General features: G+C 41.7%; 1 protein-coding gene across 8 annotated transcripts in view; it reads right to left on the bottom strand.

Annotated features, from left to right (window-relative positions):
• Positions 1–26821, bottom strand: part of Fars2 (phenylalanyl-tRNA synthetase 2, mitochondrial) — a 453335-nt gene that overhangs the window by 191774 nt on the left and 234740 nt on the right. For all 8 annotated transcript variants that reach the window (XM_063259825.1, XM_063259824.1, XM_013151333.3 and 5 more), the window contains one exon: positions 14652–14812. In XM_063259825.1, the coding sequence (XP_063115895.1) occupies positions 14652–14812 (161 nt within the window). The remainder of the gene's footprint in view (positions 1–14651; positions 14813–26821) is intronic.

Below are 26821 nucleotides of genomic sequence, written 5' to 3'. Positions count from 1 at the left end.
AGTCTTACACTTTCTATAAGCCCTCCTCTGACCACAAAAAGACTAATTAATCAATAAATCGCATTTGAAGTGTCCCTCATTTTTTCTGCACTAAAGTTCAACTCACGGACTAACAGTTGCATATTTGCCTTGAATAGACGCAGTATAAGAAAGTAAGTAAAATAAATGGATAACCATTTGTGTATAAAGTTACATGCCTTTTATGAAAATCTGAAAATGGAAGAGCCAGCAAGTCTGGTTATTTCTTTTACACTAGGCCATAAAGCAAATCCCAGGATGGGAAGATAAATGACAATGATTTTGGGGTAGGACAGCAAGAAAGTGGCTCCATGCTCCACCATGAAGAAATGGGTAGAAGGTGGCGGAAAGAACAGTTCACACATCAGGCTGGGCCTGTGGGCTTTGGAGCCAGAAACGCTGAACAGCTGTGGTGACAGGACAGCTGTACCCCTGCCTGCAGGGGCCAGCCAGGATCATGCTCATTCATGAAATCTCTTATGCAACCAGGTTTTCCCTGTGGTGTCCAAGCCTCACTGTTTGAGCATGAGTTAATCCACTGAGAAGAATGTGTTTTCCATTCTCTCTCGATTTTTTAAAAAGGCTAAATAGCATAATACAATTTCTGTTCAGCAGATGTGTAGTTAACAAGGTGCTAATTGGGAGATTGAGAAGGAAAAAAAAGCCCTCACAAAACTAGAAATCAGAACTGTGGCAAGAGCGCAACTGAATTACCTTTAGAAGATGCAAATGTTATGGTAATACAATGTTAAAGATGCAAATTTTAAGTCCAGAAGAGTGAAACAGAAGACGTAGTGGTTTTTATCACTGCAGTAGAATGCAAAGGGCACACCACAATATTCAAGACTGTCAAAACTTTAAATAACACAAGGCAAGTCTCACTACCACCCTCTCCTCTCATTTCCTCGTATTCCTACCAAAATAAATAGATCCCAGATCTGCTCCAGCCGGTACCATCCTGCAGGGTTCGGCCAGGACTCATTCTCCATGAGAAGCGCCCTGCTCCAGTGTCCTACTCTGCCCTGGCAGGAGCGGCCACTTTGGCCCAGCCTCATCGCCATCATACGCTCAACCAATGATCTGACTGTGCCGCTTAAAACACAGACGATGACAGCAAGAGCAGAGTGCAAATGTTTACACCCAAGCGCTCCCTCGAGTAAAACTGGACTCACTGTCTTCTCCTAATCTAGATTTTCCCCCGTCTGTCACTTGCCTCATCACAGAAACCTGGGAAGCACCTGTTTCCTGCTTCTCTTTATTTATCAGGAATGAAACACCCATTTTGCCCAGGTCAGTCCTACTTTGGCCCTGCAGAAGCAGCATAATCACCAACTTTGCCTCGTTAAGGCAAAGCCAGGTTTCAATTTAGATGACACCAAGACAGTCATGGCGCATCCACTGCACACTGGGCTCCAGAGCCTTTCCTAAGTTTCTGAGCCCCGCTTCTCCCTTGTCACTATGTCTGTCCTCTGTGACTTCATGTTACTTCCTGTGTGTGAGATCATGAGTGGACTCCTAGCCTAGCCTCTGGGCCCTGATCCACCCACCACGCTACTGGCACTGGGCTCCAACATGGATAAATAATATGGATAAATAAAATGACGATGAAATCTGATGCCTTATTAGTAGAAAATTCGAAGCCTGGGCTGCATGTGCAAAGTTTGCCCTGGACCACATTTTCCTCACTATCTCAAAGCGCTGGCTGCAGACCCTGTACGGAACAGGGACCATGGCTATCCCCTGGGCTTCTGTCCTGCTTCTCTTCCTGGCCCTTCCCATTACTGCTCCGTCACCTCCCTCCTGCACCCAGCCCCAGGCATGCTCAAGCCCAGGGCAGGGAGCTGTATTCTCTGTATTCCCAGTGTCAAACACAATGTCTGGCACAAGAGTAGATGCTAAGAAATATTTTCTGAATGAATAATTGATAATGCCCTGCATTTAGGATGAAGCCTGTCAAATTTCACATACATCAACCAGGGTCTCGATAAACAGCAGAAAAATAACTCCCTTTGAGGAATTCATGCAGCCTGGGACCATTTCTTCCTCACTATGCTGACATTCTAACTTGAATCTGAACCACATATTAAAAGTGTGACAGAGACAGAGTGGCAAAAACTGTCACAGAGAAAAAAGACAGAGAGGAAACTGTCACACAGAGAAAAAACTGGTCAGGGAGAGAGAGATGGAAGGCATGGACAGGCACGGAAAGAAGCAGACAGAGAGGCCAGCGCTGTGCACAGCTGGCACAGGTAATCATAAGCCGGTAGAGGAGGAATTCTTAACATCCCTGTCCTTATGGCCACCCAGCAACACCACTGCAGAGAAAGCAGCCCATGCAAAACCCTGGTGAAAAATGATCCATTTCCTACCCTGCGGCAGGGGTAGCTGCAAGGAAGGAGAGCACACTGCTGCGGAAGCCTCGGAGGCTCCTGTGACACATGGCAGGGCCCAAGGGAGGGACTGAAAAGTCTTTGGTCTCCCTTCGCTGATGATACCCTACTGTTCCCTTTGTGGTCTTCTTGACCTGAAATCTAAAATCTGTTTGGAGGTGCTCCTACCCTCTGGTAGGGATTTTCCTGAATGGTAAGATCCAGAAACAGCAGAAATTATTTTCCTAAGCAACGATTTTGTTTTAAGCTGGAGAGATGAAATCAAAATGAATGTCAGCAATAACTGAAATTTGAGGCAGTGTGCAGAAGATGAGGAAATCCCGCTCCTTTCCACCACTGAATATCAAACGGCCTTTGGGAGAATCTGGCTGAATTTAGTGTACCAGTGACAGGGTGGTTAGGTGATGGCCTGGGATAAAGCAGCAGTGACCGGCTAGTTCACTAGGCCTTTGTACCAAGCTTCTAAATCCCCGATCAATTTGTTCCCACCACATGTTCCAGGGTGACGCCAGGGCTGGACCTGATAGGTGTGTCACATGTATGCACACACATACATCACCGTGAAAGATATTTTCTCCTTCGTCTGCACCTGGGCTTCAGAAACTGTAAGGTGATGATGCCGGGTGAAAGTCTACAAGTACACGTTTGTCCAGATAATAGAGGTAACAAGAAACAGCCTTCAAACATTACGTAAAGTAACAGTAACTGCTTTGTAATGGTCTAGATGCGTGATATACTGAGCTTCCAACTCTAATGCTCGACACTGTGATCTGTATTGTCAGTGATTTGTGTCTAGCAATGAAATGGCAAGAGTTTCAAATGATTTCCTTAATAAGTACATAAAAAAGAATGAAAAATAACTCAATTAAAAATGGGCAAAGGATTTAAGCAGACATTTCTCCAGAGATATATACGAATGGCCAATGAATAGATGAAAAGATGGTTATCACTAATCATTAGAGAACGGAAAATCCAAAGTATGATGAGATTTTAATTCACACCCACTAGAATGGCCATTCACACACACACACATATGCACACAAGTACACACACACACACACAAAAAAAACAACCAGAAAATAAATTCTGGCAATCATGTGCAGAAGCTCTTGTGCATTGCTGGCAAGAATATAAAACAGTAGTCACTATGAAAAATAGTATGGTAGTGGCTCAAAAAGAATTAAAATTAGAATTTCCACATGCCCTGGCAATTGTACTTCTAAATATATACCTAAAAGAACAGAAAGTAGAGGCTCAAATAGATACCTGTATTTTACTACTATGAAATGATGTTTCTTGATAAATGATATTCAATTATATTCAAATATAATACAACTCATACATGTATAACTATCACATAGTGCCTCATAAGTATGTGAAATTATTATATATCAATTAAGAATGGAAAGGAGATATGTGTGTGCATGTGTTTATAGTAATTATTGACAGACAAGTAAACAAAATGTGGTATAAAATGGAATACGTTCAGTCTTTAAAAAGGAAGGAAATCCTGACACATACGGCAACATGGCTGAACTAGTCACAAAAAGTCAAACACTGCAGTATTTCACTTACATGAGATTTCCAGAGGAGTAAAGCTCATGGAGACACAATGTAGACAGGTAGATTCCAGGGGCCAGGGTGGGATGGGGAGTAATTATATAATAAACACATAGTGTCAGTTTTGCAAGATAAGGAGTCCAGGAGTTGGCTTTGGGCACTGGTGGTAAACCTTTGGAGCTTTCAGTGGTAACACACAGCTGGCTGCGGCATGCATTCCATAGGTTTGCCACTGCTGGCTCTGGAAGGTGGTTATACAATACAATAAATGTACTTAATGCCCAACTGTATATTTAAAACAGTTATGTGATACATTTTATATTTGTACAGTGAACACAATTGAAATACATGGACTCAAGATTATGATTTGAAGAACGTTGATGTGACTCACATATCGAAGCCTGCTTCTGTGTTTGGAGGAGAAAGACTGGAGTTGCTCACAGTTCCTACGTGTGGATGCATAAGTGGGAACAGGATGTGCCCAGCTGCAGGGCAAGTAAAGGGATGACAGTGACAAACACAGACATGTGCCATACACCTGAGTTCTGATGAACAGCGAGACTCAGCCCAAACCCGAGTGTGAAGCAAATTCCATCACCTCCTGCCACGGTGCTGCTAGGAGTTCATGCTTTGAGTCAGCCTTCCCTTCCTTAGAGGAGTCTGTGAGCCCAGGGAAAAGGAATACTCAGCACCCTGGGTACGAACCCAAAACTCTACCCATTGGTGACTGTGATGAGGCGGTGGGCACTACGAAACGTCAGGAGACAGTTCTCAGGAGTGCGCTCTCGGGAAAGCGGAGGGCACCCAAAGCTGGATGCCAAGACCACAGGGCTGGTGAACAAACATGAGGCCACGTGAAGTGAGTTCAAACCATCTTGGGAAACAAAGTTACAAAGCCCAGGAAAATCACACGAAAAACACAACCAACTAAATAAACAACCAAAAACATGAGCCGGTTTTTTAATTCATAGAACAAAGGTCCTCTTCAAGTACTCAGTGGGATAAAAACAGAAGTCTACACTAAGATACACCGTATTAAAATTAGAGGACATTAAATGTTAAAGAGAATGTCTTAAATATTAGTGAGGACAGAAGGCATTATTAGCCACAAAGAAATGACAACTTGACTGAGATCAGAAGATGTCTCTAGAACAAAAGCCTAAATGCTAAAGCATGCTAAAGAAGGGCTGTTCTTTCAAGCAATTTATACTTGAAGTTAAGTTATTATTCAAGAATATGGGAAACAGGGATGGGTGCGTAGCTAGTAGCAAGTCCTCGGCAGCATGGAAAGCCCAGTTCAATGACCAGAACTGAAAAACATAATCAACAAACCACCACAAACAAAATAAAACAAAAAACAAAACAAACAAACCAACCCAAGAGTTTACCACTTATAATCACTCACAGAAAACAAAATCTCAGTTACCTACTGCATTGAGGCGAATGCAAGCTGTAAGAGAAAGTTTAGTCCTCAAAAGCAACAGGTACAATATCTGATAAATGCTAGAGAAGATGCTTAACTAATGATGAATTAAAAGTCAGTTGTGTTTTTTAATGTCAGCAAACAAGAGAATGTTCCTAAGAACGTTTATGACAATAGATATGAAAATCTGGCTGAAATAAAAAATTCCTAGAAAAGTATAATTTATCAAAACTGCCCCAAAATAAAATGGAAACATTGAATAGCCTAAAAACTATTATAAAATACACTTTTTGATTAAAACTTCTCACAAAGAAAATTATACTCCCAGATGATGATTTCACTGGTTAAATGTGATTGAACATTCAAGAAAGAAAAACATCAACTTTCAAAATATTCTTCCAAAAAGTACAAAAAGGAAAATACTTCCAAATGAGAGTTATGAGGGTAGCATAATCTTAACACAAAAACTGAGCAGAATACCACAAACAAAAAAACTATAGGCTAATCTCACCTTTAAACACACAATTAGAAATGCTTTTTTAAAAAACCCAAAATCAACTATATAAAAAAATATAACCAAGCTATACACAGTTCAGGAACAGACTACTGGTTTAGCATTCAGAACACAATCATTAAATGTCACTACAGTTACACAATAATGCTCCCAATTCATGAGATCACCCCAAAATATACAGAAAGGTTTATAAGTTTTAACGTCTGTTATTAATGATAAAAACTCTTAGCAAACTAGAAATAGAAAGGAAACACCACTAATTTGCTAAAATGCTTTACAAAAAATTATACCAAACACTTTAAGTAAACACTCATTTCAAAACTTTCAAGATCAGACATTTAATTAGGCTTTAATTTTATATTACCATAGTTCATTTAGTTCAATCTTCTCAATTCAATTTACTTCAATAAGAATCAAAGAGTCACTCATGCTAAAATGAGTTTTTCAAAGGCAGTAAGCTAATAAATTCCTTTTTGCATTTAAAGCTACAAACCTCTTGGAATTCATTTCTGAATAATTAGGACTCTGGGGTCAAGTTCCATTCTTACTGTATAGATTCCCAATCACCCCTGCTCCCTTTGCATGGAGAGGTTTTCTCTGGCCACTGCTCAGAGTTGTCAAATCTAGCCTCATGTTTACAGTGTGTTTCTGGTCTCTGTAGTGCACTCCTCGGGCTTATGCGTTTATCCTTCTATCCATGTCATGTTCTTACACTTATTGCAGATTTTCCCAGAGGCTTGATATCAGATAAAGTGAATCCTTTAACTCAGTCATTTGAGTATTACTGGCCCATAACATTTCCATACAAACTTAGAGCTTGCTTATAAAATTCCTCACAAAAGCTCCCTGGATTTCTACTTTCAACAACTCTGGCCATATGATATTAATTTTGAAGCAATCTCACAAACTGCTTTTGGAATATGCAAATGCAGTGGTAAAGGAAGAAAGGCAGACACAGAATTGCAGTGGTGACCTCCAGAGGACGCAGTGGGAGGCGGACGACACCCCACGGAAACCGAGGGGTTTCAACTGCATTTCTAAAGTTTTCACTCTTCAAAAGAATCTGTGGCTCAAATCCAAGGGCTTGACAGAGGTAGACAGCGGGGCTGCGGACTCCTCACTCTACATTGCTGCTTGCAAGCAAACCCATAGACATATATTTAGGATCTTTTATCATTTTAAAAATGAATGAAAAGGAATATAAAATTGCTTTTCAATCAGCAGTTAACCCACAGTTTAAACCCTGCTAAGTGGACTCGTACAAGGGTCACCTACTTATAATTCAATATCCTTGGCAGTGAGTTACATCCTGTGATTATAATTTATACATCTCATAGGGAGGCCCTTTAGAAATAAATTATTCTCTCACCCTAAAAGAAAACATTTGATTCATTACTTAGCCAAGGGATAGACATAATTAAGCTACCCGCTATATCAATTACTGCTTTCTTTAACCCTTCTTCATTTTTGAAACCACAAGATTACACACAAAAAATGCCATTATAAATGCACAGAAGCTGAAAGGCTGGGCCACAGTAACATAAGACAATCTTTATTTCTCTGTCGAAAGAGGCAATCTTTAATCCTAATGTCTCAGACAAACCCAAATGTTCCTCTCATCCTCTAAGTAAAGAGGTAGGCACGGCACGGCTCTGTTTGAAACAGTGAAGAGATCTGTTTGTTCTTCTGCACAGGAAGAAGTGAAGACACTTAATAACTACACCTACCTTTCTTGACTAATTACTCTTAGTGAGACAATTTACTTTGAATTCATTTGGTCCCAGAATATTAATATGAATTTTGAGTTTTCCACTTGAATTGACTCTGATTAACATGTATTAGTCCTTGATAACTGTGAGGTCTCATTCCAAGGCTGAGTGGCCTTGAAGTTAATATTTCAACTCTTTCCCCTTTGGCCAACAGATTTAGTTTAGGACAGTGCTCCTGGTGACCCTGCTTTCCCTACTAGATTTTTGTTGGTTTTTGTACTGAGGATGAATCCACAGGAGCACTACCACTGAGTCACATCCCCAGCCCTCTTGAATTTTTCATTTTGAGGCAGGGGTCTCTAAACTGACCACTCTGGACTCAATCTTAGGATTTTTCTCAATCTCCTGAGTAGCTGGGATCACAGGCATCCTTTCAGCTTGCATTCACAGTAGCTTTTAAATGGAAAGAAAAAGTGTTTCACGGTCACATCCTGCCAATGAGTCTTATCCAGTGGTTTTATGAAAGCAGGCATAGACATTTCTGGGCAAAAGGGAGATTTTATGTTGGACTAGAGATCGGAGTATGAAACTAAAGGGCTTCAAGCATTCGCCAGCAGAAGATAAAGGTTTTCAGGCTGGAATCATTTCCCAGTGGCCCTTATCATTCCACTCCATAAGTGTCAATTTATTTTACAAGTCCCTGCAGTAATAAGGACTTGATCATACACATCTGGTGGTGAGGGTTGCTTACAGAACAATGCAAAAGTGGAAAGCTCATTGACACGAGCTTAGCCTGATAGTTTCCAAAATATCAGAAAATAGCAGGCGAACTTTACAGGACACCCAACCACCCTGAAGAGGAGACGTGCGGAGGTCGCAGGGGCATCTGGAAATGTCCTCCCATGCTTCCTCACGTGATTTCCTGCCTCTGGACCTTGTTGTATGAAGTAATCTTGGCGCCTCCTAAGGGGAAAGAGCTGGGGAAAACACCACTGGGGCCCGAGAGCCCTGGTATCACCGTATTGTCTCTTAGCTGAAGCCAATACATCCTCACCACTGCCCGGTAACAAATTCTCCCCGTATTCACACCTAACAACACCGACTTGCCCTTCACCACTCAATGAGGGATTCTTGCTTTCTATGCCAGTTCCTGTAAACCTGTACTTCTTCCAGCTCATATTCTGATGATCTCTTTCTAAAACCCTGTAATTTTATGTCCTAGCAACCTCTAGTAAATCAATTGAGATGTATCCTCTGATTCCAGTGACCAAAATTCCACAATTTCTTCTAGTTAGGTGACTCTTAAAACATATTACTCATAATTTATCAATGTTGTAAATGTTGGCAAGATTTACAATGTGTTATCTATCGACAGAAAACTCTCATATTTACATTAGGTTAATAGTAAGAAAATATAATAGGATATTAAATGTGTACAGATCAAGCTCACAATAGCCACATTTTTGTGAACTATAATACAAAGAAATTGCACAAGCAGGTATTTTTGAAAATACCTTAATAAATAAGAAAGTACTGGTGGTTGCTAAGATCTATATATATATAAAACATATAATAAGATCCACTCTCACGAAAATAAAAAGCAGTCGTAAATCCTCAAGCCTCGGAGGACAGCAGCTTCAATTAAACACGGAGCTTCAGTCTATCGGACTTGATAAGCTACGGGTCAGTGAAACGTCCTAGTGTCACTAGGCTGGGGTTGTTTCATACCTATGCGAACAGAGTGCTCTGAAGATAGAAACCGAAGGCACGAAGGACCAAGAATCCCGTGATCCCGGCTGCTGTCCTCAGAACGAGGTGTGCTTTTTAGCAGTTGTGGTGATGAAAGCAGTGATGCTGGATTAATGGTGCTGGGCAAAGTCCCAGCAGTGGCAGTTCATGCGGACCTGAAGCACAGTGTGACAGCTGCTGCCGCCAGTGCTTTACATTCAAGCCCTGTAGCGATCCCCACACCCCTGTGTCCATCCCTTTATCTCTGCACCTCTGCCCATTTCTAAGTCAACAGGGCTTGCCCAGGACACAAAAGGTGCTATTGTTGGTCATCTTCCCATTGAGCCTTTGTCCCGCTCTACTAGCTTCTTTTGGGCTAAACACCTCCTGCAGCAAAAGAATACACTCAAAATACTTTGAATTTTAGTGAGAAATGCACATAAAAATGATAAAAAAAAATGCAGATCCACTAATTTCATTGCAGCACAGTGAAACTCGTGGGATTCTCACAGCTGGATTTACGTAGGAATAGAATGAGGAAACATTGCAAAAGTCTGTCAGACACTGTTTATGATAATGACAATCAATCCAGACTTAGGAGCTACTGAGATTAGCAAGCAATCACTGGCAAAAACCTTCATATCATTCTGGCAAGTCATGGAAGGAAGGGTTTAGAGAATTAACCAACAAAAAGAAAAAAAAAAGATTAAAGAAAATATTGACCTCCACATTCACTGGTCAGTATGCGTGGAATTCTACATTCACCTATGAATAGCTTCACCACCATCCCAAATTATTTTTACATCTGTTCATAGGTCTGTCTTCCTCCTATTTGGAAATAACCGGAGGTCAGGAACTACCAATTTCCCTTCCTTACTCAGCATGGAGTGCAGCACCCTGGTGGAGGGGTAGCAGGGATCACTAGCTCTATATGAGCGCTCTCTGGAGTCGCCTTTGCTAAAGTCTTGGCTCCGCTGCTTGCTCATAGAATCACTATGCTGAGTCACCTGGGACTGCAAGCCTTGGTCTCATTTCCGATAAAATGGATTTACAGTGTCTCCTCCTCCACTGCGGTGCCTAAAACCTGTTACAATAGGCAAAGGACTTAGTTCAATGGCTTGCACAGAGCATTCAACAAGTGGCGAGGATTATGATGTCTCCGTAGACTGACACAGATGATGGGTGTGTTGAGCCGTTGTCATAGTTTGTGTTTGTGTCCCCCAGGACTCATGAGTTTGCATTGTTCATATGTGATGGTTCATTGTCTAGTGCTTGGATTGATTGTGTCAGTGCTCCACCCACATAGGGGTGGAGCCAGGGTGTAATGTAATGGCAGGAAGAAGGTGTGTCTTGCTCTTTGCTGGTTCTAGCTCGCTGTGGGCGGCCGCCATGAACTGCAGCCCAGCCATGCCCACCTGCCTGGGAGCCAACTGAGTGTGGACTGAAACCTCCAAAAACTGTAAGAAATAAACCTTTCCTTTCCCAACTTGGGCATCAGGTATTTTGTCTCAGCAAGGATCATAAAGTAACGAAGACAGCTGTGATCGCCGAAAGCATAAAAAGGGAAAGGAGCCGGTGGTGCCCTTCAGGAACCCCTGTCCTCAACCCAGCCCTGAGTGCTGCTGTCTGGGCCATAGCCAGGGTACAGATGAGCTCAGGTGCGGTTCCCTCACATCTGGGCACCACTGCTCTCAGAGAGAGCTGATATGAGGGCAATCATGGTCACCGTGTGGCAGAAGTCTGCCAGATTCCTTTCCCTTTCGGTTTCTTACTTCATCAAACCAAGCTCAACTTTTTTTTTTCTGATTTAAATAGTAACACTTTCACAAAGGAAAGTACACACGAAATCTCTGACTTAAGTATAATTTTTTAATGTCATTCTAAACTGTATGATTTGGTTCACACAGTCTCCTTGTCTGGACAAATAGAAATCAGGCAAGAACAAAGGAGGTAGAAAAGAGGATGGCAGGAAATCTTAGGTCACTCATTAAAACTTTAAAAATCTCACAGCACTGATATTTACGGTAAAAAGATTTAAAGCAAGAATAAAGCAAAGACTTGCAAGATTAAGTGCAAAAGCGACCATAAACTATAGCTCTGCTAATGGAACAGCTATACTGACCCTAAATAAGAGGACAGTAACAGAGGCAGTAAGCTTAACCTCTGCAACACCTGAATACAGGGCATTCTGGGAAGGTGGAATAAGAAAGGCAGCACCTGGAGGACAGTGTTTCCTGGGGAGCGATGCCAGTGTCCACTGCCCAGTGTGACCAACGGTGGTGAGCCGGGTTGCCACGCAGCGCCCACGCATCCTCCACCACCCACTACAATACCGAGTATCTGACCCCTGGCCGCAGAGGAGAGCCAGGGAAACCTCTCACGAGGGGAAAAGGTAACAGCCAATATCTCTGAATTACTAGTAAGCCTCCATGGTCAATGACTTGCAAGTAGACTGTGTAAATAAAAGGTAGTGTTGAGTAATTTTCACTGATAAGCATCATTCCATGTACAACCAAGTACTAAATATGTAAAGCTGGAATGTTTATAAAACTTTCAAAGAATGAATAAAAGTTGGATTACTGAATATTCAGTTGAAGGCACCGAAACAAGAGCTGGTACCTCAGGGCAGGCCAGACGCACACAGGAGGAGCCCGAACGCCGGGGTGAATGCGGTACAGGAACTGGGAGTGGGGGACAGGGAGAGCACTGTGAGGTGACTCTGGTGTGATGGCACACCGTGTGGTCATCCCTGCCGTGAGCAGGGAGTCAGGGAGAGCCGGGACAGGCAAAGTTTGCAACTTAAAAAGTGTGACATGAAAACCAAGAATTAGAATCACAGAAATTGTTTCCTACTATTAGACCTGAACAATGGCTTTTGAGGAATTCAATAAAAGAGCTACAAGGGTGAGGCCTCAGGGTGCTCTAAAGTGAGACAGCTCCCTCACAGCAGGACAGGTGACCAGAAAAGATGTGGAGACTGGACAATACCACAGAGGCCAGAGAAGCCCGAAGTGTAACAGAGGAAGCCTAGAGGGAACGGCAGAAGAGACCTCTGCTTCCCACACAACAAGTCCTGGCTAGGGACGCCACCAACTCAGAGGGCCAGCAGGCCTTTCCCAGAGTCTCCCGTCCTCCGAGGGGGCGACTCCTGACAAGGGCTGTAATCACGTCGGGTACTCTTCTTCAAGACAGGCTAACGGCACTGACACTCATATCTATATAAAAATAGCCAGTCTATACAAATAACAAAAAAAAATCACTGACACTTTCACACTAATAATCTCACTCGTCCCAAATAGTAACACTATTACACCTGAAGGTAGGCAATTTCCCCAATGAAACTGAATATAAAAATGTGGAAGAGATAGGCCACGGAATGCTCCTCCTCTGCAGAGATGTCCGAAACCTAACCCAGGAGCACACCAACTTACCTGCTTACAGAAGTGTCGGAGACCGGGTTTGAGACAGGGAGACTATCCTCACTTATCCTGCCGGGTGCCATGTACTCCAGAAATTCCTCAGAAGAGGAGGCACAAATGTAGAGAGAGGGTGACTAGACCCAGAGGAAAGCAGAGGGGGGGGGGGCAAGGGACGTGTAGTCAGGAGCGTCTGGAGCCCAAGACAAGCAAGCAACAGACCCCAGGACACTTTCACTTCCATTTTCAGGAAGACTGATGTGGGTTTCGCCTTCTATGACATAATAAATCTATGTCATTTTAAGCCAGTGAATCTGGTAATTTGTCCTAGCAGCCATAGGAAACTAACACGTATCTTTGTGCTGCCTGTTGCCTAAGCATGTGGAAGTGGTCAATGCGTAGGGAATTTTGAACACGGTAATACAGAGATGCTAGCTGCCTAGAACATTATGGATATAGATGCTAGAAACTCCAAGGCTTCAAGGAGGAAGCAAGGATATGCCATAAAAAATCTAATTCATCATAAACAAACCGATGGTAGAAATATGGGTGTTAAAAGCCCTGCTCAGGAAAGCTTTAAAGGAATGAGGACCACAATGGAAACTGGGGAGAAGGTCTGTGTCACATGATACAGAGTTGTTAGAAATTGTGTGAGAATTTTAACCCAACACAGTGAACCCCAAACAGGACAGCAGACCGAAAATTACAGCCAGGTTAATTAAGTTCCTGAAAATGAAAGTATGGTTAGAAAGCTGCAAGACAATCTGGCAACAAGAAACCTGCACTTCTGGAAAACATTCCTAAAAACTAAGGGGGAAACTCCTTCATTTCCACACAAACAAGGATGGAGCATGCATCTTGCACTATAGCAAAATTTCTTTAGACCGAAGGGACAGAATAAAACAATTGTGCAAGAAACTACAAAGACTGTAAAGATTAGACAGGCACAAAGCACTCCTCCAGCAAGGGATCACTATCGGCAGGGAAACACCAAGAGAAACAGGGAGCAATCTACTTTTCATTTTTTAAAAAGATAACTGAATATCGAAAGCAAATATTGCGATATATTATAGAATTATAGGGGAAAATAAAATATAGTAATACAAAGAATAGGAGAGGCAAATAGAATTATACTAATATAAGGCTGTTAAATATTTCACAGAATTGCATACGATATTTTTCATGATGATGTGTGATAATGAATTATGCATATTATAATCTAGGGGGTAAGATTAACTATGCATATTATAATCGAGGGCAGCCACTTAAAACTCTTCTAAAGTGAAACTAAACAGCAATGGAGGAAATAGAATGGAAGAGAAAAACAAAAACAATAAATCTCACTTTCAAAACAATAGAACAAAAAATAGATGGTAAAATCAGGGAATAAATAAAAGATGTCAGCATTACTCCCAATCATATAGATAATTATACTAACTGAAAGTGAATGTAACACTAATTAGAAAATAGAGATCTTAAATCTTCGTTAAAAAACACAGATCCAAGACTATGCTTTTTATCCACGATCTATTTTTCTCAAAAAGATACTGAAAGTAAATTGATTTTAAAAAGGTATTTATTACTTTGCAAACACTAATCATAAGCCAGTATGTTTATACTGTTTTCAGAAAAGATAAACTTTAAGAGAAAAATATCACCAGTTATCGAGATGAGTTTCCACTTAACAAAGCCCAGGCTCGGTTCTCTGCTTCTCCTAAGTGCTGAATCTCTCCTGCATGCCACTTCTGAGGGTTTATGAACCTCCATGTAAAAGCTTCTTTTCAGTTTACATTATTTTAAAATTCAATGATTTTTGAGTATGCTATGCGGTCCTCTAAGTCTTTGATGGCCACTTTCTATGATTATCTATTAATTCGTGGAAAGTCATCCTACCTGAAACTTCACCTTCTGATTAATGTCCGACAGGCGGAACTGTTTCAGGAAGCGGTCGTCTTCACTCCAGAAGAGGCGGATGTCCGGGATGTCATAAAGTATCATGGCCAGTCTCTCTAACCCTAGGCCAAAGGCCCAGCCAATTCGATCCTGTGCTCCAGCTACAAACAGAAAACAAAACAATTGTGAGGCAAATGATAATGACTGTAAGGACGAGATGGGTGCAAACCACTCCAAGGTGAGCACCAGGGCCACCGAGGGCCTAGGGCAGCGATGCCCAGGGCAGCACTCTGAGGGTGTCCACATACTCTTTCTCTGAGCCTCTGCTTTTCTTTCTTTTTGGATTCTTTTTTTTACCCTGATTAAAAATATTTGTCCTACTTTGTGTAGGTAGCCAAGACAAAGGAAAGGCAAGCTCTGTGCCTGGGCAGCTTGCTGGGTAGGGACCTATGCTCATAAAGGGCCACAGTGGACTGTTAAAATACAGGAAGCTTGTGTCTGCCTTTAAGGAGCTCAACTTTATTAAACCAATATAATGATCTCTCTTGATAAGAGATTTCTCAAGTAAAAACAATGTGTATAAAGGTACATAGGAGTGTAATTGTTGTTTCATGTCTCAGGCTTTTCCTTCATCATTAAATCTTACACATGTTTTTATGAAGTATAAAACCCATTATACAGGAACAAATATGTGTTGCCAGCCAGATTTAGGGTATTTGATTTTATTTAATGTTTGCTCATTTTTATTTTGTTCTTTCATCCATCACCTCATTTTCCCACTCCACAAAACATTTTCTGAGGCAAAAATGAAAGAAAGAGACTCTAAAAGTAGGTGAGAAAAAGAGCAATAACTTAATCTTTAAAATAGGCAAAAAAGAGCCACATATAAGGAAAGAAAAATGGTCGCTAAGCAAATGAAAAGCTTACTTAAGAAAAATGCAAAACAAATCAGGTTACCATCTTTTATTTACCAGAATGGCAAAAATAAAAACATCTGATCGCACACTTGGTTGCGAAGCGGAGGGGAAGCAAACATTCTCACACTGCTGCAAGCGTGCACGTGAGCTCCGAACCTTTTGACAAACTAAGGAATATGACAGTGCATATCCAAAATTAGAAATGCGTTCACCATCTGCTCCTTAAACTTTTAGAAAGTATCCTACTCATGGAAAATTAGAAATTTTGTTCTTCCTTGCAAATATTTCCCATCAGGATAATGCTAACTAAACTGCTGCCTCATGTTCTGGTTTTCTGGATACAAATGATGTTAATAAAACTAGGTTAAGTTTCAAATAGGAGAAATCAGGAGTTCCAAGGTGAAAATAAGATGAATCTACTATATTGCAGTACCATTTATGCCACAACATCCATTCCTCTCCTAAAACCCATGCCACCCAATATTATTCACAACATTGCTCCTCTTAGAAACAAGAGTCCTAATCCCAGGGTACCGGATACGTGAAATGAGGAAATACATATGCAGTAAAGCATCAATATGCAAATAAGCCAGGCATGGTGGCTTTTGTCTGTAATCCAGCCCTTGGGAGGGATCGATGAGAGTTCAAGGCCAGCCTGGACTCTAAAGTGAGTTTAAGAACAGCCAGAACTACATAGTGAAACCCTGTCTCAAAATGACAAAACAAAAAAAGGGAACACTCTCAATAGTTTTGTTCATAAAAGCCTCAATGCAGAAACAACTCTACTTCTGTTAACTAGTGGATGAGAGAAACTGGTGTATCCATGTAATGGAATATTACCTAACAATAAAAACACATGACTAGTATATACAATAACACAGATAAATTGCCAAAAGCATTATGCTTAGTGAGAGGAAACATTCTGGTAACAAAGGATATCCAATATTACTTTACTTACACAATATTCTAGAAAATGTGAAACTATGAAACAGATAACAAATCAGTGGTTAGGGTGGGCACGGAAAGAGGGATGTTTTGAGATGATGGGAATTTTCTAATGCTTGGCTACAGGGTAGTTATATGTTCCTGTATCCCGCAAAACTCACGTAGCTCTTCTTTAAACTTGTGAATTTGCTGTGCATAAATGCTGCTTCCATAGACTGATCCATGGAAACCCCTCACTCAGATACTAAGTCAACTGTTCAGTGCTTACTGTCAACTTCTATGGTTGTTTCATCATGAACTGAAAACAAATAGCTGCGGATCCGCACCTTTCTGAGGACGCTGTGAGTGGCAGGGATACAAATGACACGGAATGTGCTTACAACGTGAAGCATTCAAACTAAAGAAATTTCACTGCAAACTCTGAGAGACTCTGAGAGTTTAGATGTGGGGGCCTGGGAGTCTGCAGACCACAGGCTGAGAATCTTGAGCCTAGAGAACAAACATAACCCGCAACACAGTACCAACCCCTCTCGGCCTGTTCACCTTGGATTATTCCTGGTCCTTGGAACATAATATATGCTTGATGTGTTTTATCTTTCTTTCTTTCTTTCTTTTTTTTTTTTTTTTGGTCTTTTTCTTTTTTATCAGTACCAGGGATCAAACTCACGACCACACACTTGCAAGGCAGGCGCTTATGCTGCTGAGCTAAATCCCCAGCCCTTTGTTTTATCTTTCTTCACAATCCATCATCCTGCTTCCTAAAGCCCATTCTTGTCTGTCTTCCCATCATGCTGTAAAGCTTGATAAAAATATTCCCACTGTGAGCTTCCTCCTCTGGCCGCCAAGGATGGATTAGGCTCATCTTCATCTTTCTCCTCGCAAACACACTGCGCTCACTGGAGTAGCAGCTCCCACCACTCTCCCACCTAACCTGAGAGTTCTTAGAAGCAGTCCCAATGCAGTGCCAGGCACTTGCTAACTGCATGGTAAAAGCTCCTCACAGGCCTCACCTTGAGAAGAAGAGATGCCTCCCGCGAATTTTGTGACTCAGTCTCAAGCACAGAGCTGAGGATCATGACGTTAAGAACAAAGCGGGGAGCCCAAGTTCGGAAGAGCAGTTTGAACAATGTTTCATGCGTAGGGCTTCAGAAGCTAAAGTGAAAAAGGAGCTAAAAGATACTTATTTCTTGCTGGATATCTCATATCAATTTCACTGGTAGGAAATGCAAGGGGCTGATCACAAAAACTTAACCGCAATACAATTAAAAGGAAAATACTTAAAAATTAAGTCTAAGGTCTGCAGATATAGCTCAGTGGCACAGAGCCTGCCTGGCAAGTGCGAGGTTGTGAGTTCAGTTCCCAGGACCAAATACAGAAATAAAGAAATAAAAAAATTAAGTCTAAATACAACAGAAGAAATGCTAGGAAAAAGGTAATTAAAAAGGTGAGTTTAACTCAGTAATCCAAAGTTGTGTGTGTGTGTGTGTGTGTGTGTGTGTGTGTGTGTGAGTGAAACCAGTCCAATTCTGGCATCACCCACCCAGCTGAGCCGGGAGCTATGAGGCACAGTGGCATCAGGAGCCAGACAAGTGCTGTCCTCCAGAAGCCAGCCGCACACAGGGCCACCACAGCTTCTCTAGAGCTGGCTGTGTGGGGTCGGCTTCCTTCTGCGCCTAAAGGAGACTGCTTTAACAACCAGGGCCAGGCACCACAGAGAAGCCTCAGCAACTGGGGATTGCGTCTGCTACTGGGGACCATGCCTGCAGCTGGGGACCGAGCCTGCAGCAAGTCTCAAAGAGAGGAAGGCCAAGCTGAGAGAAGGTTCACGCCAGGAACCATGCCTGGGATTCGATTTTAATTTCTTGCATGTGGATAGCTACAATGACTTAATGTCAGTTAGTCTCAAATTAAAGTCATTATTCAGATTGGCTGAAAATCAACAATTCAACAACAAAAAGCCCCCTAGTTACCTGCACATACAATTTCCAATTACTTTTCTCAGGAGGGAAAGGGACCAAGAGATGGAGGGAAAGGAAAGGAGGGTAGGAAGGGAGTCTAACGAGAATTAAAATGTGTTATCTACATGCACCAACTCCTCAGTGAATGTCATCAGTATGCACTGCAAACATATATTAACAAAATTCAAATTAAAAAGAAGGCTCAGTAGGAAGCTATCCTGCTGAAAGTGAGACACTCTCGGTGTGTTTTACTGGAAAAGTCCAGTGGTTTCCATTCATACCTGGCAGGACCACTCGGAAATACTTAAGGTGGTAGCAGGAGTATGCAGAGCTCAGGCCGCGGGCTCAGCTGGGCCTAGCAGGGATCAGCTGAGTCGCTCTTCTGCAGAAAGAATCTTGGCCCTACTGCGAGGGCCGGTGCTAAAGTGAAGGAGGAGTCCAGCCCTTCAAGCCTTAAAATCCCACCCACCTGCAAAGCACCAGACCTTCATTCAGAACAGGGAGCACCTGGGGGTGAGCGTTCTGCCACAGCCACTGCCACCGCGGACACCTTTTATTCCCACAAAGCTGTCTTAGTTACTCTTACTCGTTGCTGAGACAAAATACCTGATGTGCAAAGTAGGAAAGGAAAGGTTTATTTCTTAGGGTTTTTTTGGAGGCTTCAGTCCATACTCAGTTGGCTCTAAGTCAGGGTGGCATGGTGGGACACAGTTCATGGCAGCTGCAAACAGCAAGGCGGAAACTGGCAAGAGAGAGACACGCCTTCTTCCTGCCATTACACTGTATGCTGGCTTCACTCCTAGGTGGGTGTAGCACTGGCACCATCACTCCAAGCGCTAGACAATGAACCAATCACAAATGCGTAATGCAAACACATGAGGCCTGGGGGCCACCAAGATAAACCATGACATAGGCTGGCCAAAAAGATGGCTTATGGTAATCAATCAATAACAATGGAGGATTCCAAGAAAGGGCATGGCAGAGATCCTGGACTTTTACCGGATTTCACCTTTGAAACATTTTGTATTGGTCCCATGGAGACCTGCCTGTCTGACGCACACTCCTGCACTGTGCCCCTGGGTCCACCAACCTGGGCACATCACCAACTTGAGAAAGGGCTAAGCATGGCCAGGTAATGAGCGTGAAACAGGCACGCGGATCGGCCGCACAGAAACAGCCTCCCACCCAGGCAAGTGGCCCTGCGTGCCTTCCTCCAGGTGCACAGGGATTGCGAGGCACAGAAACAAGGGTGCTTTCCACCACTCTGCTTTTGCCAGGCATCCTTCAGGAGGAGAGTACCTGAGGGAAAAGAATAAAATTTCAAAGAGTGCTTTATTTTTAACGCTAGAAGGAGAGTATTTTAAGGGAAAAAATTCAATTTCAAATAATGTCTTCGTTTAAGTGATTATCCCTCAGCTTATAAGAAAATAAAGCCTTTCAGATCAACTCATTCGGAAGGCTGAGAATAAGAAAATGGAAAGTGAGCGGTGTCTTAAAAGAAATCAGAAGTAACTTGCAGAGCCTTTTCAACAGCACCACTATAGCGGGGAATGGTCACCCCCAGCCTTTCTGAGCGGCCAGGAAGAGAATCTACTCTTTTATCTGCAAGTTTTGACCAGTGACCTATTAACCTTTTAGACTGGGTGAAATCTTAGTTCAGAACATAATTTAAACCACACTACATGTAGGAGCTCACATTAATTTGTTAGAGATGACAAACAGCCTTTCATTTGATTCTGCTGCATCTGTTGCTACGGATGAGCGGGTGAAGGTGTTAGAATACCAGCAACACGGCTGCACGGCCTTCTCGTCTCCTTCATAGAGAGTTCTGCCCTTCTCGCCCACGCGGTGCTAATCAACAGCAGAGTTATTCTTAGCTCAGTTATTAAAAAGAAAGGGAATTCCCAGTACAGGCTTCTGTGTTTTTTTTCCAGAGACTCTTAACATGACAACAAAGAAAGATGAATTAAAACTAATAGTTCAAAGCACATTAAAACATAATTTCAGATGAACTTCACAGAGGGAAACCACAGGCTGAGATCCCTTGTGTGCACAGATGCAAACATTCTAAACAAATGACTAGTAAACCAGATTCAGCAGTATGTTGAAAGGGCTACATACCACGAGCAAATGGGAGTTATTCCAGAAATACAAACATCATAGTTTAGATGTAAAATGTCCGCCTCCCCCCAAAGCCTCATGGACTCATAGGCTGGGCTTCTGGACAGTAATTGGATCACCTGGTAGTGTACTCATGAGCAGAGTCACCCACTGAAGAATCCACAGTAAATGCCGTGTGGGGAGGGAGGCTCACTGAGTATACTCCCCTCTTCCCCACTCTTTCCTCCCTTCTCTTTTGGCTTCTTGAGCAGCTGTGCTCTGCCACACCATTCTACCAGAGGGAGACCTCAAAAAACAATCAGAGGAAGTAAACCTCTTTCTTTAAGTTAAAGGTGCTGGCTATTTTCTTGCAGTGATGGGGAAGTAACTATGACAACAAGCAAAACTGGTTCAAAATATGAGAAGAGAGAGTTTGGAGTGAAGCAGTCCAAGTTCTAAAGGAAAACAACTTTCAACCCAGATTGATGTACCTTGTAAGACTATCTTTCAAAACTGAATGAGAAGTAAGATACTTCCATGACAAAGAACATCTGAGGAAATTTATGAACACCAAACCAGCACTCCAAATTGTTCTGAAGGACATTCTAGAAAGCGATAAGGACTACAGCTCCATGAACCCCAAAAGAAGGAATCCACCAGGGAAGACAAACAATTAAGGATGAGGGAAAATGGGAGCCAACAACAGGAAAATAACATGACTAGGGTAAGACAACACATATCAGTTATAATTATCAATGTTAATGATCTCAATTCACCAATCAAAAACACATACTGGAAGAATGGATCAAGAAGCAAGATCCAACAATATGCTGCATACAAGAAACACATTTACTTCCAAAAGAAATTCATAGACAAAGTCAAAGGATTGAAAACAATATTCCATTTGACAGGAACCCAGAAAAAAGGAGGGATAGCTATTTGGGCAGTGGGGGAACCACAGATTGCACCCACAAGCTTGCATTTGCCAGGCAGGTGCTTTGCCACTGAGCTATATCTCTAGCCTTAGGGGTAACTATTCTATTTGCAGTGTGAATTTCAAGCCAAAACTGAATAACAGAGATAAAGATAGTCACTACATCATCTTAAAGGGAACAATCAAAGAGGAAGAGATAACAATAATATATATATCACAAATACCAGTGCACCCAACTATATAAAACAAATAACAAATACTAATGGACATGAAAAATCAAACAAGCCCTAAAACGATTGTATTAGAAGACCTCAATATCCGACTATCACAAAAAGACAGATCAACTAGACAAAAAGTCAATAATGAAATACTAGAACTGAACCCAACTTTTGAACAAATGGACTTAATTGATGTATATAGAGCATTCCATCCACAACATCAAAATACTCATACTTCTCAGCTGCACACGAGACATTCTCCAAAATAGACCATGTACTAGCTCACAGAATATGCTTAAGTAAATATGAAGGAACTGAAATTATCCCATGCACACTATCAGACCACAGTGCAATGAAATAATAAATCCATGCCCAAGAAACCACAAGAACTTCATAAACATAAGGAAATTAAATAGCACCCTACTGAACAACCAATGAGTTACATATGAAATTAAAGATGAAATTAGAGCTTTTACTGCTGAATTAACAGAACAACACATCAGAACTTATGGAACACAATGAAAGCAGTGTTAAGAGGGAAATTTACAGCAGTAAATACCTGTATCAGGAAAACAGAGCAAGCACATGTAAACCACTTAATGGTGAACCTCAAACTTTGAAAAAGAGCAGGCTAAGCCAAAATCTCATATGAGAGAGAAAATTATAAAGAGCAGAGCAGAAATTAACACACTGGATACTAAAAAACAATACAAAGAATCAATGAATAGAAGAGTTGGTTCTTTGGAAGATTAAATAAAATTGACAGACCCTTATCCAACCTTATCAAAAAAAAAAAGGAAAGAAAAGCTTAAATCTATGCAATTAGGAATGAAAAAGGTAAAATCACAACAGAAATCCAGATTGTCTATCCCTACTTTGAAAACTTGTATTCCAATAAAACGGAAAATACATGCACAGATTCCTAGATACATATAAATTACCAAATACAAATCAAGAAGATATACAAATCCTAAATAAAGCATTATCAATCAATGAAATCGAAGATGTAATTAAAAGCATATCAACAAAGAAAAACCCATTCCTGGAAGCAAGCATTACACTGACATCAAAACCAAAGAAGGACCCAAGTAAGAAAGACAACTTCAGACTAATTTCCCTAATGAACCCAGATGCAAAAATCCTCAGTAAGATACTGGCAAACATAATTTAGCAAATCATTAAGAATATTATACACCATGATCAAGTAGTTCAACATACACAAATCAATAATTCCATTCCTAGCCCCCCCCCACACACACCTGCTAACAAATGTACACCAATGTTCATAATAGTATTATTCACAATAGGCAAGTAATGGAAGCATCTCAAATGTGTGTCAACAGATAAGTAGATGCACAAAGTGTATCATTTACATAAATAGAAATCTATTCAGCCCTAATACAGCAGGAAGTTCTGATACATCAAACTGCATGAAAGAACCTTGGAAAACAGTATGCTAAGTGAAATAAATAAAGCACAAAACATATAGATCCCGTCATATAGCTACAAAAGACAAATTCATAAAAACAAATAGAAGTTATCAAGAGCTGATGGGGAAAGAATGGGATTCCTGTTTCTCCAGTTCAGAGTCTGTGGTTTTGGAAACTGACAGCGGTAATGATTACTGCCACTACATTGTGTACTTACAGTAACTACAATTGGAAATTTTATAATATATAGCTTTTTATGCACAAATAAATTTTATATTAATAAACTTAACATAAATTTCATAAAAATTTCCATATGATTTTAAAATTTGTATTTTTATATATATTTTATCACATAAAAATTTCACAGGGGCTACACATTTACAAGAATTCATGAAATAGTCTGCGTGTTCTTCATTTCTGACAGGAAAACAATGAGTATTTTTCTTCCATATCACAACCATCTCTGAAAACACTGCGATCTCCTAGTCGAGCCATGGCCCTTGCAACTGCCCCAGCCGGCCTCAGCTTCTTCCCCAAAACAGGAGAGAACAGTGAGAATAAATGTTCTCCAGCGCCTCCCAGCTCGTGGTCTACACTTCCTGCATAAAAAAGGAGTTACCTGAGAGGTTCTGCTCTCCAAAGGCCTCAGTGGACTATGGACTGCTGTGGAGGAATTTTAATATTGAACAGAACAATGAAAGACACCTGCCAGGTGCTCTCTGTGCCATGGCCGCCTGGTCTCAGGGACCCTGAATCAAGTGGTGCACCCACCTTCACACCCCTGCTTCGTCAGTGGCATCTGATGGTTGCTGTTCCCAGTCTCTGTCCCTTCTCAGGGAGGTGCCCTAGACCCCACTCCTCTACCTATAAACCTATCCATCAGCCATACTCCCCTCATTCTGCCCTCTTTAGAAACACATCCACTTAGACAAAGGTCCACACTTACTCACTGTTACCTTCGCACTTCCCTGCCAGCCTGGAGTCCTGAGGGCAGGGTCTTTTGTCTTAACCCCGATGCAGCCCCAGTATCAAAAGTGATCAGCAGGCATTTGCAAAGAAACAACTGAACAGTATAGAAGAAAAAAGTTGCAATACTTTACTACTTTTTATCTACTGTATTATCCAGATTTTGATCCTCACAACCCTGCAGGGAATGTCACTGGGATCATCTATGTCTGACAGACTTTAGAAATCAAATCCATGTCATTTGGTTTCGAGTACATATCCAGGGACTGTCTCCCCAGATGCATGCTGAAGCAACAACTTATAGGGGCAAGGTCTGAGGAATTTCAAAACATCGGGGAGCTTCACTTTTATCTATGTTCTACTACATAATTGCTAATTTCCAGATTGGCTTGCCATATTCATGAAAACCAGCTTACAAAAAGAGGTCCCCACGTGTATCAGGAGTCTTTTCTGAATGTTGGCTTTCAACATTCAAAGGTGAAAAGTACCTTTCACACTTGACAATAATAGGTACCCAGACCAACTGAGGGGACAGACAGGACTGGAATTTAACCACAGAACTGGACAAAAGCCTCCTCTTCTCTTGCTGTGATGACAACCACACAGTAGTAAAAGCATAGTAACCCAGTGCAATGCTGAGCATCCAGATCAGGCCTCCCGAGGCCAGCACGGCAACCTGAATTCTGATTTCCTATTTACTATGGATGTAGTCTGGATTCTCTACTTTTCAGCTGCAGCTCTTGCGCCTTCCCTCTGAGGCTTGCCACCAGATGACTGAGTTTATGAGGTGAGCCTGGAGATTGATCTCCTGCCTGAAAAATTTCTCAAGCCGTATATATCTTTGGCCCCGTACACTCTAACAATAAGTCCTTCACAGGATCCAGAGGCAGACTGATCTTTTAAAAGCAGTTTTCTATGGTACGGAGCTGACTGCAGATTAGATTATATAGGCTGTCACAGCAGTGATCCTTCATACAAGCTGAGCCAGACTGTATTCTAATCTACCATGGGGGAGCCACTTTACCACCCATCTTGAAAAGCACACTTTGGCCTATCCCCTTCCTCGCTGTGTGCTGCAGTCTGGGCTTCTGCAGTTCAAGGAGACAGCAGTTTTGGAGCCAGATGTTAGTTTACAGTATACGAAGTAGTACCCAAGGGTCTTCCCAGAGCAAAGATAACCTCCAATGTATGCACAACACAGTTAACAAACTGAAGAATTTCACACTGAAGCAACATAATCACATTATCTGTAATCCATACCCAGATTCTGTCAATTGTGCCAGACATGTCTTGGTAGTATTTTTTTTCCTTCCAGTTCAGGGTCCAGGTGAAAATACATATTGCACTTGGATAATATCTCTTTAGCCTCTATTAACAATGAACCTCTCCTCAGCCTCCCTTTGTCTTACATGACACTGACATGACAGAGACTCCAAACCAGTTATTTGGCAGAATGCTCCTCAATTTGAGACTGACTGGTATTCTTTATGATTAGATTTGATTTCCAGAACTCAGCTACAAGTCCACAAGGATGATGTGGTGTCCTCCGCAGTTACCACAACTAGGAATCCTCATGCTCACTTACCACTGTTTCAAGGTCCTGCTAGACCATTACTTCTATCATTCATTTTTTACTGCAAAAAACATCACCTTAAAACTTAATGCTGTGAAATAACTACTCATGTGGCTCAATCCTGGTAGACACTTGGGGCTCAAGGAGAAGGTACCTCAGTTCCTAACTGGGTTTACTCACGTATATGTGACAGCTGGCCTCATTCACATGTGTACTGCTGGCTTCTGGTTCTGTCACACCACGCAAGCCCTGAGCTCATTTACATGGTGGTGAGAGACTTCCAAGGGCAGTAAGAGGCTAAGTCCCAGTACACAAACATTTTTCAAGTGTCTGCTCCTCTTTGTTGCTTCCCTGATTGGCCAAGCAGGTCAAAGGGCCAGTCAGATTTAAGAGGTGGAGAAAGACTAACAACCCAGCCGTTAACAAGTCTGTGGGAAGCTAGTAGCTCATCTTATGAAGTCTTCTCAATTCCTTTATTCTAATATTGGCTCATTCATTAATAGCTATTTATCAGGACCTATTTCTGTACAAAACAATGTGGCAGATGCTTCAGACTAACAATATCATATAAAGAGAACAGAAGGAACAGTTACTTGCTTACGATGAATCACAAAATGAATGCATTAATCCTTGCATCAATACAGTTTAGTCACTATTACCAGCTCCATTTTACAGATCATAAACCAAACTTCAGGAATTTAACTGATTTGGCCAAGGTCACACAACGGTCTAGAAACGCCTTTGGCTGCGTATGGTAGAAAGTCCTATTAAATTGGGCCTAAATAACAGTCATAAAATTTCCATAACAAGAATTCCAGAAGTAGGCGTCCTTAGGTTCCCTACAAGAGCTCAAGGGTGCCATCAAGGCCCCTGGTTCTTTTCACTCCGCACACCACCCTCATTATCAGATGACTTCCCATCCTTATTATTTCAGTGATCTCAGAACTGCAAAGCGGCTGGCTGTGTCTGGTCATCACAGACACGGCAGAAGGAAAGCAGCGAAGGTTCCAGCGAGCATTATTTTCATACCTGTTTCATTTAAGGACGCGGCGGGTTTCCTAAAGGTCCCCAAACCTCTTACATTTCATTGCCCAGAATTGAATTGCTTGGTCACCCCAGATTAAAGGGA

This window comes from Cavia porcellus, unplaced genomic scaffold (assembly GCF_034190915.1).
Source record: "Cavia porcellus strain 051 isolate PalLab524CR breed Dunkin Hartley unplaced genomic scaffold, mCavPor4.1 scaffold_13, whole genome shotgun sequence".
Classification (NCBI taxonomy): domain Eukaryota; kingdom Metazoa; phylum Chordata; class Mammalia; order Rodentia; family Caviidae; genus Cavia; species Cavia porcellus.
The sequence above is the reverse complement of the archived record's forward strand: the minus strand, read 5'-3'. Positions and strand labels throughout refer to the sequence as shown.